Source organism: Nomascus leucogenys, chromosome 21 (assembly GCF_006542625.1).
Source record: "Nomascus leucogenys isolate Asia chromosome 21, Asia_NLE_v1, whole genome shotgun sequence".
Taxonomy (NCBI): domain Eukaryota; kingdom Metazoa; phylum Chordata; class Mammalia; order Primates; family Hylobatidae; genus Nomascus; species Nomascus leucogenys.
Window position 1 is genome coordinate 22,360,034 of NC_044401.1, and position 15,100 is coordinate 22,375,133.

The following is a 15,100-nucleotide window of genomic DNA, read 5'->3' on the forward strand; positions in this document are numbered from 1 at the left end:
GAATGTATACTCTGTTGATTTGGAGTGGAGAGTTCTGTAGATGTCTATTAGGTCCGCTTGGTGCAGAGCTAAGTTCAATTCCTGGATATCCTTGTTAACTTTCTGTCTCATTGATCTGTCTAATGCTGACAGTGGGGTGTTAAAGTCTCCCATTATTATTGTGTGGGAGTCTAAGTCTCTTTGTAGATCTCTAAGGACTTGCTTTTTGAATCTGGGTGCTCCTGTATTGGGTGCATATATATTTAGGATAGTTAGCTCTTCTTGTTGAATTGATCCCTTTACCATTATGTAATGGCCTTCTTTGTCTCTTTTGATCTTTGTTGGTTTAAAGTCTATTTACAGAGACTAGGATTGCAACCCCTGCCTTTTTGTGTTTTCCATTTGCTTGTAGATCTTCCTCCATCCCCTTATTTTGAGCCTATGTGTGTGTCTGCACGTGAGATGGGTTTCCTGAATACAGCACACTGATGGGTCTTGACTCTTGATCCAATTTGCCAGTCTGTGTCTTTTAATTGGAGCATTTAGCCCATTTACACTTAAGGTTAATATTGTTATGTGTGAATTTGATCCTGTCCTTATGATGTTAGCTGATTATTTTGCTCGTTAGTTGATACAGTTTCTTCCAAGCATCAATGGTCTTTACCATTTGTCATGTTTTTGCAGTGGCTGGTATCGGTTTTTCCTTTCCATGTTCAGTGCTTCCTTCAGGAGCTCTTTTAGGGCAGGGCTGGTGGTGACAAAATCTCTCAGCATTTGCTTGTCTGTAAAGTATTTTATTTCTCCTTCACTTAATGAAGCTTAGTTTGGCTGGATATAAAATTCTGGGTTGAAAATTCTTTTCTTTAAGAATGTTGAATATCGGCCCCCACTCTCTTTTGGCTTGTAGAGTTTCTGCTGAAAGATTTGCTGTTAGTCTGATGGGCTTCCCTTTGTGGGTAACCCAACCTTTCTCTCTGGCTGCCCTTATCAGTTTTTCCTCCATTTCAACTTTGGTGAATCTGACAATTACGTGTCTTAGAGTTGCTCATCTCGAGGAGTATCTTTGTGGCATTCTCTGTATTTCCTGAATTTGAATGTTGGCCTGCCTTGCTAGGTTGGGGAAGTTCTCCTGGATTCCAACTTGGTTCCATTCTCCCCGTCACTTTCAGGTACACCAATCAGATGTAGATTTGGTCTTTTCACATAGTCCCATATTTCTTGGAGGCTTTGTTTGTTTCTTTTTACTCTTTTTTCTCTAAACTTCTCTTCTCGCTTCATTTCATTCATTTGATCTTCAATCACTGATACCCTTTCTTCCAGTTGATTGAAGCTTGTGCATTCGTCATGTAGTTCTTGTGCCATGGTTTTCAGCTCCATCAGGTCATTTAAGGACTTCTCTACATTGGTTATTCTAGTTAGCCATTCGTCTAATCTTTTTTCAAGGTTTTTAGCTTCTTTGCATTGTGTTCAAACTTCCTCCTTTAGCTCAGAGAAGTTTGATCATCCGAAGCCGCCTTCTTTCACCTCATCAAAGTCATTCTCCATCCAGCTTTGTTCCGTTGCTGGCGAGGAGCTGCGTTCCTTTGGAGGGGGAAAGGTGCTCTGATTTTTAGAATTTTCAGTTTTTGTGCTCTGTTTTTTCCCCGTCTTCATGGTTTTATCTACCTTTGGTCTTTGATGATGGTGACGTACAGATGGGGTTTTGGTGTGGATGTCCTTTCTGTTTGTTAATTTTCCTTTTAACAGTCATAGCCCTCAGCTGCAGGTCTGTTGGAGTTTACTGGAGGTCTACTCCAGACCCTGTTTGCCTGGGTATCAGCAGCGGAGGCTGCAGAACAGTGAATATTGCTGAACAGCAAATGTTGCTGCCTGATCGTTCCTCTGGAAGCTTCGTCTCAGAGGGTTACCCGGCCATGTGAGGTGGCAGTCTGCCCCTACTGGGGGGTGCCTCCCAGTTAGGCTACTTGGGGGTCAGGGACCCACTTGAGGAGGCAGTCTGTCTGTTCTCAGATCTCAGACTCCGTGCTGGGAGAACCACTGCTGTCTTCAAAGCTGTCAGACAGGGACATTTAAGTCTGCAGAGGTTTTTGCTGTCTTTTGTTTGGCTATGCCCTGCCCGCAGAGGTGGAGTGTACAGAGGCAGGCAGGCGGCCTTGAGCTGCATTGGACTTCACCCAGTTTGAGCTTCCTGGCTGCTTTGTTTACCTACTCACCCCTCAGCAATTGTGGGCTCCTCTCCCCCAGCCTCCTGCCACCTTGCAGTTCAGTCTCAGACTGCTGTGCTAGCAATGAGTGAGGCTCCGTTGGCGTGGGACACTCCCAGCCAGGCATGGGATGTAATCTCCTGGTGTGCCGTTTGCTAAGACCATTGGAAAAGCGCAGTATTAGGGTGGAAGTGACCTGATTTTCCAGGTGCTGTCTGTCACCCCATCCCTTCGCTAGGAAAGGGAATTCCCCGACCCCACACGCTTCCCGGGTGAGGCAATGCCAGTACCTCAGTTGGAAATGTAGAAATCACCCATCTTCTGTGTCACTCTCACTAGGAGCTGTAGACTGGAGCTTTTCCTATTTGGCCATCTTGAAATGCAGGACCCAGAACATTTTTTCATATATCTGTTGGCTATTTGTATAATAGGGGAGGGGATTGTTTTCATAAACTTGTTCTGAAAAATACCTACTTAGGTCTTTTTTCATTTTTAAAGTTACTTGTTTTCTTGCTTTTGAGTTGTTTGACCTCATATGTTTTTGCTATTAACCCCTTACCGGATATGTGGTTTGCAGGTATTTTCTCTTTCTCTGTCTCGTCACTCTGTTGATTGTTTTCTTTGCTATGCAAAAGCATTTTAGTTTGAGGTAATCCTATATGTCTATTTTTTAATGTTAATATTTGTTCCATTGCTTTGTGTATTTATTTTTAATACTCATGAGAGGTGACAGCGTGCTGGCAGCCCTCGCAGGCCTCGCTCGCTCTCGGCGCCTCCTCTGCCTGGGCTCCCACTTTGGCGGCACTTGAGGAGCCCTTCAGCCTGCCACTGCACTGTGGGAGCCCCTTCCTGGGCTGGCCAAGGCCGGAGCCAGCTCCCTCAGCTTGCGAGGAGGTGTGGAGGGAGAGGCGAGGGCGGGAAGCGGGGCTGCGCACGGCGCTTGCGGGCCAGTGTGAGTTCCGGGTGGGCGTGGGCTTGGCAGGCCCCACACTCGGAGCGGCCAGCCAGCCCCACAGGCCCCAGGCAGTGAGGGGCTTAGCACCTGGGCCAGCAGCTGCTGTGCTCGACTTTTCGCTGGGCCTTAGCTGCTTCCCCACGGGGCAGGGCTTGGGACCTGCAGCCCGCCATGCCTGAGCCTTCCCCATGCCATGGGCTCCTGCATGGCCTGAGCCTCCCCAACGAGCGCTGCCCCCTGCTCCATGGCGCCCAGTCCCATCGACCACCCAAGGGCTGAGGAGTGCGGGCGCATGGCACAGGACTGGCAGGCAGCTCCACCTGCGGCCGCGGTGCAGGATCCACTGGGTGAAGCCAGCTGGGCTCCTGAGTCTGGTGGGGACTTGGAGAACCTTTATGTCTAGCTAAGGGATTGTAAATACACCAATTGGCACTCTGTATCTAGCTCAAGGTTTGTAAAGACACCAATCAGCACCCTGTGTCTAGCTCAGGGTTTGTGAATGCACCAGTCGACACTCTGTGTCTAGCTAATCTAGTGGGGACATGGAGAACTTTTGTGTCTAGCTCAGGGATTTTAAACGCACCAATCAGCACCCTGTCAAAACGGACCAATCAGCTCTCTGTAAAGTGGACCAATCGGCTCTCTGTAAAATGGACCAATCAGCAGGATGTGGGTTGGGCCAGATAAGAGAATAAAAGCAGGCTGCCCGGAGCCAGCAGTGGCAACCCAGCTCGGGTCCCTTTCCACACTGTAGAAGCTTTGTTCTTTTGCTCTTTGCAATAAATCTTGCTGCTGTTCACTCTTTGGGTCCACACTCCCTTTATGAGCTGTAACACTCACTGCGAAGGTCTGCAGTTTCACTCCTGAAGCCAGTGAGACCACAAACCCACCAGGAGGAACGAACAACTCCAGACGCGCTGCCTTAAGAGCTGTAACACTCACTGCGAAGGTCTGCAGCTTCACTCCTGAGCCAACAAGACTACGAACCCACCAGAAGGAAGAAACTCCGAACACATCTGAACATCAGAAAGAACAAACTCCGGACACGCCGCCTTTAAGAACTGTAACACTCACTGTGAGGGTCCACGGCTTTATAGTTGAAGTCAGTGAGACCAAGAACCCACCAATTACGGACACACGTATATGTCGGTTGAGTCTTTGCCATTATATCCCCTTTCATTTCAGCCACATTCTCCCTGATCCTTTTTGCTTTTTAAATATTCTTTTTAGTCTGTTTTTTTTCTTCTTTTCAACGTTCCTTATGTTTTCATTAGAATCTGTAATTGCTTGTGCACTTTATGATGTGGTCTTAATTCTTCATTTTTGGTGTACTTTTGTCTTTTTCTTGTATTTCTTTCCTGAGGTCAACCAACTCTCATTTCTTTCTACTTTTTCGTCCATTTCTGCCCCTAGTTTCTGAATTTATGCTTCAAGATGTTTTATCGTATCCCAAATGTTTGAGGACATTTAATTAACTTTGGAGTGTTGTGCTGTAGTTTCCTTCTGTCACTGTTTTTATAGGGGGGAGAGGGTTTTCATAAACTAAATTTTAGGGACTCCCATTTTTTGTTTTCTTTTTATACTGTGTATTTTTAAGTAGATTAACATTGTACCTCTGTATTTCTGTGGATAGGGCTGGCAGTTTGCAGTGGTTTATCTCCTAAGTAGTGAAGAGTATATTTTTTCAGAAAAGCTTTAAAGAAAGTTCTTGATATTCTATGAGTGTCTCATCTGTGATGCTTGGCACCACATCTGGTTTTGCTGAAGTCTTCACATTATTATGACTCATTGCTTTTTGTATTAGCATACTTGGCGTGAGAAACTGCCAGCTATACTGAAAGAATCTGTCAACTTAGTGCTAGGACCTTGAATCACTACCTTTTCAAGATGTTTTATTAAGAAATAGAATGTGAAGCTCTCTTCTTTACAGAGTTGGCTTGTTTTCCAAAAGATAACTCTTAAAGTCCTTTACTAAAGTAGAAGTTTCATAAGAGAGAAGGAAAGCCCACTTGGAAAATTTTGATGGGGAATTTTGATTTTACCTTATGAATATTTTAGCCCATCTGAATGCTATAAATTTTTCTATCAAGACCCGTTTGGTTACCATTGTAGATAGTGGTAAAAACCTATGTGCTCTTTTGTCTGAGCTACAGTTCTGAAAGGATTTTAGAGGAGGCAACTATGCTTACAATCAAAGAAATGCAAAGTTTTAAAACTACATTTTTTTCCTGACTTTTGAATTCATAAAAAATATTAAAATTTTAATGTTATGTTGGTGTGAGTGTAGTAAAACTGACACTTTTTTATGTTGAAGATGTATGTAAGTACACATTTCTATATGTAGAAGAGGAATTGCTGGGTCACTGGGTTGCATATGTTCAGCTTTAGCAGTTATTGCCAAATGTTTTTGTGGCTGTACTATTTTATACCCACTACCAGTATATAAGAGTTCCAGTTACCATTCTCTGCTTTTCTCCATGATAACTGTTCTTGTGTGTGTACTGATGGCACGTTATACATAGTTTGCTTTGTATTTCCTTGATAGCTGATGATATTGTGCTTTTTTCATACATTTATTATCCATTTGAATATCTTTGTTTATAAAGAATCTGTTTACATTTTCGTGCATATTCTCTATTGGGAGATCTTTTTCTTATTCATTTGTTGGAGTTCTGTATATATTCGGGTAATGGGTTCTTTTTAGATGTAGTACACATATTTTCTCCATTTCTCCATTGCTATGGGCTGCCATTTTACTCCCTTACTGGTATCTTATGATAAATAGACATTAATTTTAGGTAGTTTGCATTTACTAATTATTTTATGGTTAGTACTTTTTGTATTTAAGAAATTTTTGCCCATTTCTAGGTTGTGAAGCTGTTCTCAAAGTTTTCTACTTAAAGCCTTATTGGATTTGTTTCTAATATTATCCTCAATCCATCCGGAATTGATTTTTATCTGTGTTGTGTGAGGTAGGAGTCAAAGTGTCAAGGTACATTTTTCCCTTGCAGCATTTATACACTTTAAAATGTGCAGATATCAGATCTGCTGCTTAAGAAGAATAACACCAAAATAGCCACTTTTCTAAAATCAAGATGTACAATGACTGATATGTTAATAGAAAAACATAATTTAAAATACTTTTCTAAAACCACTATATTTTAGAAGGAGAGGCAAATTCATTTTTAGTAATATTGCTAAATCCCTTTTAAACCTAGTAAATATCTGTTATGTCCCGTTTTAAATATATACCCAATAGTCTAATTGTTTAAAAAGAAATTAGAACTATACCTTCCTATCATTATCTTCTGCAGGCAAGTCTTTGCTGAAGCGGCTAAAACTAAGGCTAAATCCAGCCAAAAGGACACCTTATTCACAGTATAAGAGAAATGATTATGGGAAGACATTTTAGACATTCAAAAAGAGAGCACTCAACCACTCCAAGTCAGGGGGTTAATTTGTACACCTCCACCTCACTCTGGCCCACCAAGCATAAGACAATGGTCCTCAAAGCCAGACTTTTTAAAGAAACTACTGATGGAAATTATTTAATGATAGCATCTATGGTAAACATTGTTCAGGCGCTATAATGGCCTCTTCTGTACCTTAGAGGATTCAACTGTACATTTGATTTGTCCCACTACACTAAGCTTTCTGAGGGCATCACTGCCTCTCATTCCGTCACCGAATCCCCAGTTCCTGCCTGGCTTAGTGCCTGGATACTCAGGGTTTCAATAAATGAGTTCCTTTGAGAATTCCAAATTTTGTTTTTGAGACTGGAGATGCTCTATACTAGTTACAAAAAAAAAAAAAAAAAAAAAAAAAAAAAAAAAAAAACCTGTACATAAATAAGTTTGTAAATTAGGACTGATGCTCTTTAAGCAAGCTTCATTTCCCTCTACTGAAAGTGGACAGAGCTGATGTGCTTTTTTTCCAGCAAGTAATTCTCTACCCTCTGATTCATCCTTCCAAGTTGCAGATTCCTAAGGAGAGCACTGTTCCGTGGCACACCTCAGGAAGTTGAATGAGCTTCCATTTAATTGAGAACATAAATAAGATTTCTCAAGTTTTGTAACAATATTAACTATACTTCTGGTTTATCAGAGTCAGATGCACTATCTCCCCTCTTTTGAATACAGAATGTTTCCATTTAACATCTTCTAGAGCTTAATTTATTGCTGTTCTTCATCTACTGTGGTTGATGTGGACATCAGAAGAGGCATGGTGACCATAAGGTCTCTGTGCTCTGTACAATTGGCTACAAACTCACTGCCAACAGGGTCTAGACAGATGAAATAAAGGAGTGAAATGGCCTAGGCATATGAAGAATAACAGCATAGCCATGATGATAAATGATAGCTGAGCTTCAGGACTGGGGGCATTGTGGAGTGATAGGGCTGTGGCAAACTGGAGTGTGACTTTCTTTTTCAAAGGGGATAGCTGCTACTTAAGGACAACCACTTAGAAAACTGGCCTAGATTTCCTTTTTTCCTTGTGATTTTTCAAGAGAAGTTGGAAATTCAGAATTTATGTTAAGTTTCCAGATTTTGAAAACTTTAACACCTAATTTAAACATTTTTGAAGGAGAGTATAGCCCAGAACTGTATAGACCAAGAGGCCTGTGGGCCGATTCAGGCTCTGAGCCATCAATTCTAACTTCTCCTCCATACCTCTATCAAATTCAATTATCCAAAAGCACAATATTCTTGGACTGTACACTAAATTCCTGGTTGTATTGTTTTATTTTGCTTCATAATAAATTGTCACAAGCCTAGCAACTTAAAACAGCACAGTTTTATCATCTCAGTTTCCATGGATCTGAAGTCTGGGCATTGCATGGCATGACTGAATTCTCTGCTCGGGGTCCCACCAGGCTGAAATTAAGGTGTTAGCTGGGAATATGTTTCTCATCTGGGGCTCACAGTTCTCTTCCAAGTGTACTAGTTGTTGGTAGAATTCAGTTCATTGCAGTTGTAAAACTGAGGTCCCCATTTTCCTGGTAACTGTTGGCCAAGGACTGCTCTAATTTTCTAGAGGCGACTTGCAATGGCCCTGTTAGGCAAGTTGCTACATAGATGTTTGCATTCTTCCAGGCCACCTGGCATGTGTCTCTCTTATTTCCAATTCTGCAACCTGAGAAAACAATGTGCTTTTAATGGGCCTACCTGATTAGTTCAGGCCCATTTTCTGAGTAGAAAAATCTCCCTTTTGCCATATATGTAACATAAAAGAAGTTAAAAATAAAACTGACAGACTGACAGGGAATCCTGGTAAGAAATACCCTAGAAGGCCAGGTTCGGTGGCTCACACCTGTAATCCCATCACTTTGGGAGGCCGAGGTGGGTGGATCACCGCAGGTCAGGAGTTCAAGACCAGCCTGGCAAATATGGTGAAACCCTGTCTCTAATAAAAATACAAAAATTAGCCGGGCATGTTGGTGTGCGCCTGTAATTCCAGCTACTTGGGAGGCTGAGACAGGAGAATTGCTTGAACCCGGGAGGCAGAGGTTGCAGTGAGCCAAGATCACACCACTGTACTCCGACCTGGGTGACAGAGTGAGACTCCGTTAAAGAAAGAGAGAGAGAGGGAGGGGGGAGAGGGAGGGAGGGAGGAAGGAAGGATAGATCCTAGAAGCATTAAAAGATCACATACTAGAGGAAATTTTACAAGTAAACACACATTGGAAAAGTTAATCAAGAAAATAACAAGTTACCAGTTTCTTGATCACCAATACTGCTGGGGAGAGGGGGAATAAATTGGTACAGCCTTTTTGTTTAATTAGATTCCATTTGTCAGTTTTGGCTTTTGTTGCCATTGCTTTTGGTGTTTTAGTCATGAAGTCTTGGCCCATGCCTATGTCCTGAATGATATTGCCTAGGTTTTCTTTTAGGTTTTTATGGTTTTAGGTCTTACGTTTATGGTTTAATCCATCTTAATTTTTATATAAGGTGTAAGGAAGGGGCCCGGTTTCAGTTTTCTATATATGGCTAGCTAGCCAGTTTTCCCAACAGCATTTATTAAATAGGGAACCCTTTCCCCACTGCTTGTTTTTGTCAGATTTGTCAAAGATCAAACGGTTGTAGATGTGTAGTGTCACTTCTGAGGACTCTGTTCTGTTCCATTGGTCTACGTACCTGTTTTGGTACCAGTACCATGCTGTTTTGGTTACTGTAGCCTTGTATAGTTTGAAGTCAGGTAGCGTGATGCCTCCAGCTTTGTTCTTTTTGCTTAGGAATGTCTTGGCTACGTGGATTCTTTTTTGGTTCCATATGTAATTTAAAGTAGTTTTTTCAAATTCTGTGAAGAAAGTCAATGGTAGCTTGATGGGGATAGCACTGAATCTATACATGTGGGCATTATGGCCATTTTCATGATATTGATTCTTCCTATCCACGAGCATGGAATGTTTTTCCATTTGTATCCTCTCTTATTTCCTTGAGCAGTGGTTTGTAGTTCTCCTTGAAGAGGTCCTTCACATCCCTTGTAAGTTGTATTCCTAGGTATTTTATTCTCTTTGTAGCAATTGTGAATGGGAGTTCTCTCATGATTTGGCTCTCTGTTGTTGTTGTATAGGAATGCTTGTGATTTTTTCACGTTGATTTTGTATCCTGAGACTTTGCTGAAGTTGTCTATCAGCTTAAGGAGATTTTGGGCTGAGACAATGGGGTTTTCTAAATACACAGTCATGTCATCTGCAAACAAAGACAATTTTACTTCCTCTCTTCCTGTTTGAATACCCTTTATTTCTTTCTCTTGCCTGATTGCCCTGACCAGAACTTCCAATACTATGTTAATAGGAGTGGTGAGAGAGGGCATACTTGTCTTGTGCAGGTTTTCAAAGGGAATGCTTCCAGTTTTTGCCCATTCAGTATGATATTGGCTGTGGGTTTGTCATAAATAGCTCTTATTATTTTGAGGTATGCTGATTTTGAACTTTTTAAAGCAATTTTATTCCTAAGTTTTTTAACTTTTTTGTTGCTATTATGGATGGAGTTTTAAAGATTTCATTTCAGATTGCACTAGCATATATGGAAATGCAGTTGATTTTTGTATATGGATCCTGTGACTTAGCTAAGTTTCTTTACTAGTTCTAGAGAGGTTTTTTTTGTTTTGTTTGTCAGTTCCTTAGAATTCGCTACTCATAAGATCAAGTATCATCCTTGAAAATGATATCCTTGGAAGTCCACATTACTCTTATTCAAGTGATGTTGCCATAGCTTAAAACATTTTTGGAAGTCGTTATTCAGGCTTTCTTACACAAGTTACCAAGCACATAAGAAAATCTATTTTTATTATTTATTAGTGTGTGTCTTGCTTTAATTTTTCTTCTTCCTTTTTATCTTAGTATCTTAGATCTGTACTGAGGATATGTTATTTTTTATGTATCTGATAGGCCAAGCTTGTCCAACCTGTGGCTTGCAGGCCGCATGCGGCCCAGGACAGCTTTGAATGCGGCCCAACAGAAATTCATAAACTTTCTTAAAACATGAGATTTCTTTGTGATTTATTTATTTATGTTTGTTTATTGGTTGATTGATTGTACCCAAAAGCTGTCGTTATGTGTGGCCCAAGACAATGCTTTTTCCATTGTGGCCCAGGGAGGCCAAAAGATGGAGCACCCCTCTGATAGACATTAAAGGATTAAATTTAGGCACACAGTTTTATATATGCATCTGACATTCAAGGAAAAAGCTGTGGATGGAAGGTTAAGCTTGTGAGTTGTCAGATCATAGTTAAAGCCATGGGATCAGATATGATCACCTAAAGAGATTAACTAGAAATCCAACAACCCTCAGAAGTAAAATTGAGTAGGTCCAGAAAAAGGCTTGAGGGATGACCTGAGGCTGGAATCTAAGGGATTTAAGGGAAGCACGTTAAGAATACTGCTAATTAACCATCAATTTATTTGTGAGCCACCTGCCTGGATGAAATATTTTGTTAATTTTTTTTTTAGTCCCTCATTATTGTTTTGAAAGAGTATACATGTCTTTCACAGGAAATTAATCTTTATAAGTTCAGTGATGCATGTACTGCTTTTCCTTTTGAATCATTTGAATAGACATTACTTGTCATTTTTTTCCTCCAGAGCAATATGATTTGTAATCATTAAACATTTTAGTTATTATTCTATGCTAATTTAATAGCCAGCTTGGTATATTATTCTGATTCTGTTATCTACATTGCAAATATTATTGACTTCATGAGAGTCACACCAAATAATCTGCTTTTCTTTCATTCCTAGGCAAATACTGTGGTCTGGGGTTGCAAATGAACCATTCAATTGAATCAAAAGGCAATGAAATCACATTGCTGTTCATGAGTGGAATCCATGTTTCTGGACGCGGATTTTTGGCCTCATACTCTGTTATAGATAAACAAGGTAATTTTCACCTTATGCAATGGCTCCTACAGTTTGTAATTTTAACAACAAAAATAAAATGCTTTTTTTAAGTACCTGTTTTCTGAAATTAGAATAGAGCAGAAAGACTGAACAATTAATAGCACATATATAAATTTGACAAATAAGGTGAGATCAGTTTCAAAGTTCCAAAAATAAAAGTACATAAACGTTACTTCCCTTTCCTTAGTAAAGGAAATATTGCTGAAATACTGATTTTTTTTATTTTTATAAGATTGGAACATGAGCTATAATAACTTTTTTTTTTTTTTTTTTTTTGAGACAGAATTTTGCTCTTGTTGCCCAGGCTGGAGTGCAGTGGTGCGATCTTGGCTCACCACAACCTCCACCTCCCGGATTCAAGCGATTCTCCTGTCCCAGCCTCCCCAGTAGCTGGGATTACAGGCATGCGCCACCATGCCCAGCTAATTTTGTATTTTTAATAGAGGTGGGGTTTCTACATGTTGGCCAGGCTGGTCTCGAACTCCTGACCCCAGGTGATCCGCCTGGCTCGGCCTCCCAAAGTGCTGGGATTACAGGTGTGAGCCAGTGCACCCGGCCTATAATAACATTTTTAAAATTTATGAATTATTGAAATGTTTTATATCAATGTAAAACATTATTATTCACAGTTTACCACTTCATAGTGCTGTGTTAAAGACCATACTACCGTTATTTTCAAAGAATAAGATCTCACATCCCCAGGAGTACCTGAGGAGTGCTGAGACAGCATGAAATAAACATGGGGTATTTCTAAATTGCTAATGTTTAGGAGGAAAATGTGGTATAAAGGGGGACAATTAAGAACAAGGTTATTCAGATGCTGGTGAGGTTGTGGAGAAAAAGAAACAGTATACACTGTTTGTGGGAATGTAAGTCAGTTCAGCCATTGTGGAAGACAGTGTGGCAATTCCTCAAAGACCTAAAGGCAGAAATACCATTCAACCCAGCAATCCCATTACTGGATATATACCCAAACGAATATAAATTATTCTGTCATAAAGACATATGCATGTGTATGTTCATTGCACCGCTATTCAATAGCAAAGACTTAGAATCACCTTAAATGCCCATCAGTGATAGACTGGATAAAGAAAGTTTTGTACATGTATACCATGGAATAATATGCAGCCATGAAAAAGAACGAGATGTTCTTTGTAGGGACATGGATGGAGCTGGAAGCCGTTATCTTTAGCAAACTAATTAATTCAGGAACAGAAAACCAAATACTGCATATTTTCACTTAGGAGCTAAATTATGAAAACACATGGACATATAGAGGGGAACAACACACACTGGGGCTTTTGGGAGGGTGGGAGGTGGGAGAGGATCAGGAAAAATAACTAATGGATACCAGGCTTAATACCTGGATGATCAAATAATCTGAAAACAAGCCCCCATGACACAAGCTTACTTATGGAACAAACCTGCACATGTACCCCAAACTTAAAAGTTTAAAAACAAAAGATTATTAAATAGAATAGAATCCAAAATTTGCCTGAATCTCTAAGATAAAATGCAAGACCTGCATGAACTCTCTCACATGTTTTAGCTGCTGTGGGATGTGTTCATTTCCCCCTGCTATATAGGGGTACCATGATGAGAAAGTTTAATAAGTGTTGCTAGTAGAAGAATAGATCAAAACAATCATTTAAATTTTTAAAAGTTGATTATTTTGATATTCAGCATTGAATTAAGTTACCATTTAAAAGTTTAAATTGGCTTTTACTTCATAATGTATAAATGAGGAGATTCTCAAGAACCTCCTAGTTGTGAGAATGCTGGGCACTGGGAATTATAGGGGAAAGCAAGCAATTCCTCCTCAGCTATGGTGGGCTTGAGATAAACACGATATGTCTTATTGAAAGTTTCATATAGAAAGTGATAGAGGAGAGAGCTGTTCTGTGTGGAGAAACCTGCCTTTCCTTAGTTTATAAGCGATAGGGCAAGGTGTGAAGGCTAACAAAATCTTTCATGGTAAACAAGAAGGAAAATTCATTTGGATGAAATAATAGAAAAGAACTAGAAACATTATGCCAAATGAACAATTAATATTTTCGACAGAACCAGGAAAACTTAGGCAATGTGATGTTGTGGAAAGGACTGTTGATATCCCTGCCTCTGCCACGTGCTAGCTGGCTAACCTCTGGCCAGTCATTTCACCGCTGTGAGTTGTATCTTTGAATGGATTCGTTGTGAGGACTGAATCTAATAAAAACGTGTACTGTTTGTAGGCTCATGACATAGCAGACACATACAATGTTAGTTTCCCCCCTTCTACCACTGTACACATGCATACACGTGTTCCCCACCCCTACCACTGAAAGAGTAATGTAGAGAACACGAGTGAGATGATAATGGATTACCGTCCTTTAAGTTTTACTTATTGAAAGTCTTGGGTTGATAGGTGAGAGGATAGAAAAGTTAATTTGCTTCTTATTTTCCTTAAGTTTCTTAATGTTAATATCAGGTTAAATTATTTATTTTGATTCATATTTTTGCTTTTCTCTGTTATTTATCAAGTTGAAGGTTTCTGGAAAATAAGTATCCTCTTTTTTTTAAAAAAGGTTCTTATATTAGATATTTAAATTATGAGGCTTTTTGGCCCACAGAAACCTTAATATCCTGCATTAAATTTACTTAAGAATTGGCTATGACATCAGATAAAAGAATCAGTATGTTGTGTAGCTTACAAACCTCTCTACCAAATTTCACATGGCTATATTCTATTTTAGATGAATCTTAGCTTCCAAAGATTTTTTTTTTTTTAATTATACTTTAGGTTTTTAGGGTACATGGGCACAATGTGCAGGTTTGTTACATATGTATCCATGTGCCATGTTGATTTCCTGCACCCATTAACTCGTCATTTAGCATTAGGTGTATCTCCTAATGCTGTCCCTCCCCCCTCCCCCCACCCCATAACAGTCCCCGGAGTGTGATGATCCCCTTCCTGTGTCCAAGAGTTCTCATTGTTCAATTCCCACCTATGAGAGAGAACATGCGGTGTTTGGTTTTTTGTCCTTGCGATAGTTTACTGAGAATGATGTTTTCCAGTTTCATCCATGTCCCTACAAAGGACACGAACTCATCATTTTTTATGGCTGCATAGTATTCCATGGTGTATATGTGCCACATTTTCTTAATCCAGTCTATCGTTGTTGGACATTTGGGTTGGTTCCAAGTCTTTGCTATTGTGAATAGTGCCGCAATAAACATACGTGTGCATGTGTCTTTACAGCAGCATGATTTATAGTCCTTTGGGTATATACCCAGTAATGGGATGGCTGGGTCAAATGGTATTTCTAGTTCTAGATCCCTGAGGAATCGCCACACTGACTTCCACAATGGTTGAACTAGTTTACAGTCCCACCAACAGTGTAAAAGTGTTCCTATTTCTCCACATCCTCTCCAGCACCTGTTGTTTCCTGATTTTTTAATGATGGCCATTCTAACTGGCGTGAGATGGTATCTCACTGTGGTTTTGATTTGCATTTCTGTGATGGCCAGTGATGATGAGCATTTCTTCATGTGTTTTTTGGCTGCATAAATGTCTTCTTTTGA

General features: G+C 40.2%; 1 protein-coding gene across 1 annotated transcript in view; it reads left to right on the plus strand.

Moving 5' to 3' along the window:
- DCBLD2 (discoidin, CUB and LCCL domain containing 2) overlaps positions 1-15,100 on the plus strand; it is a 103,713-nt gene that overhangs the window by 37,192 nt on the left and 51,421 nt on the right. Inside the window, exon 3 of the mRNA XM_003261722.4 lies at positions 11,381-11,518. Coding sequence (XP_003261770.2) covers positions 11,381-11,518 — 138 coding nt within the window. The remainder of the gene's footprint in view (positions 1-11,380; positions 11,519-15,100) is intronic.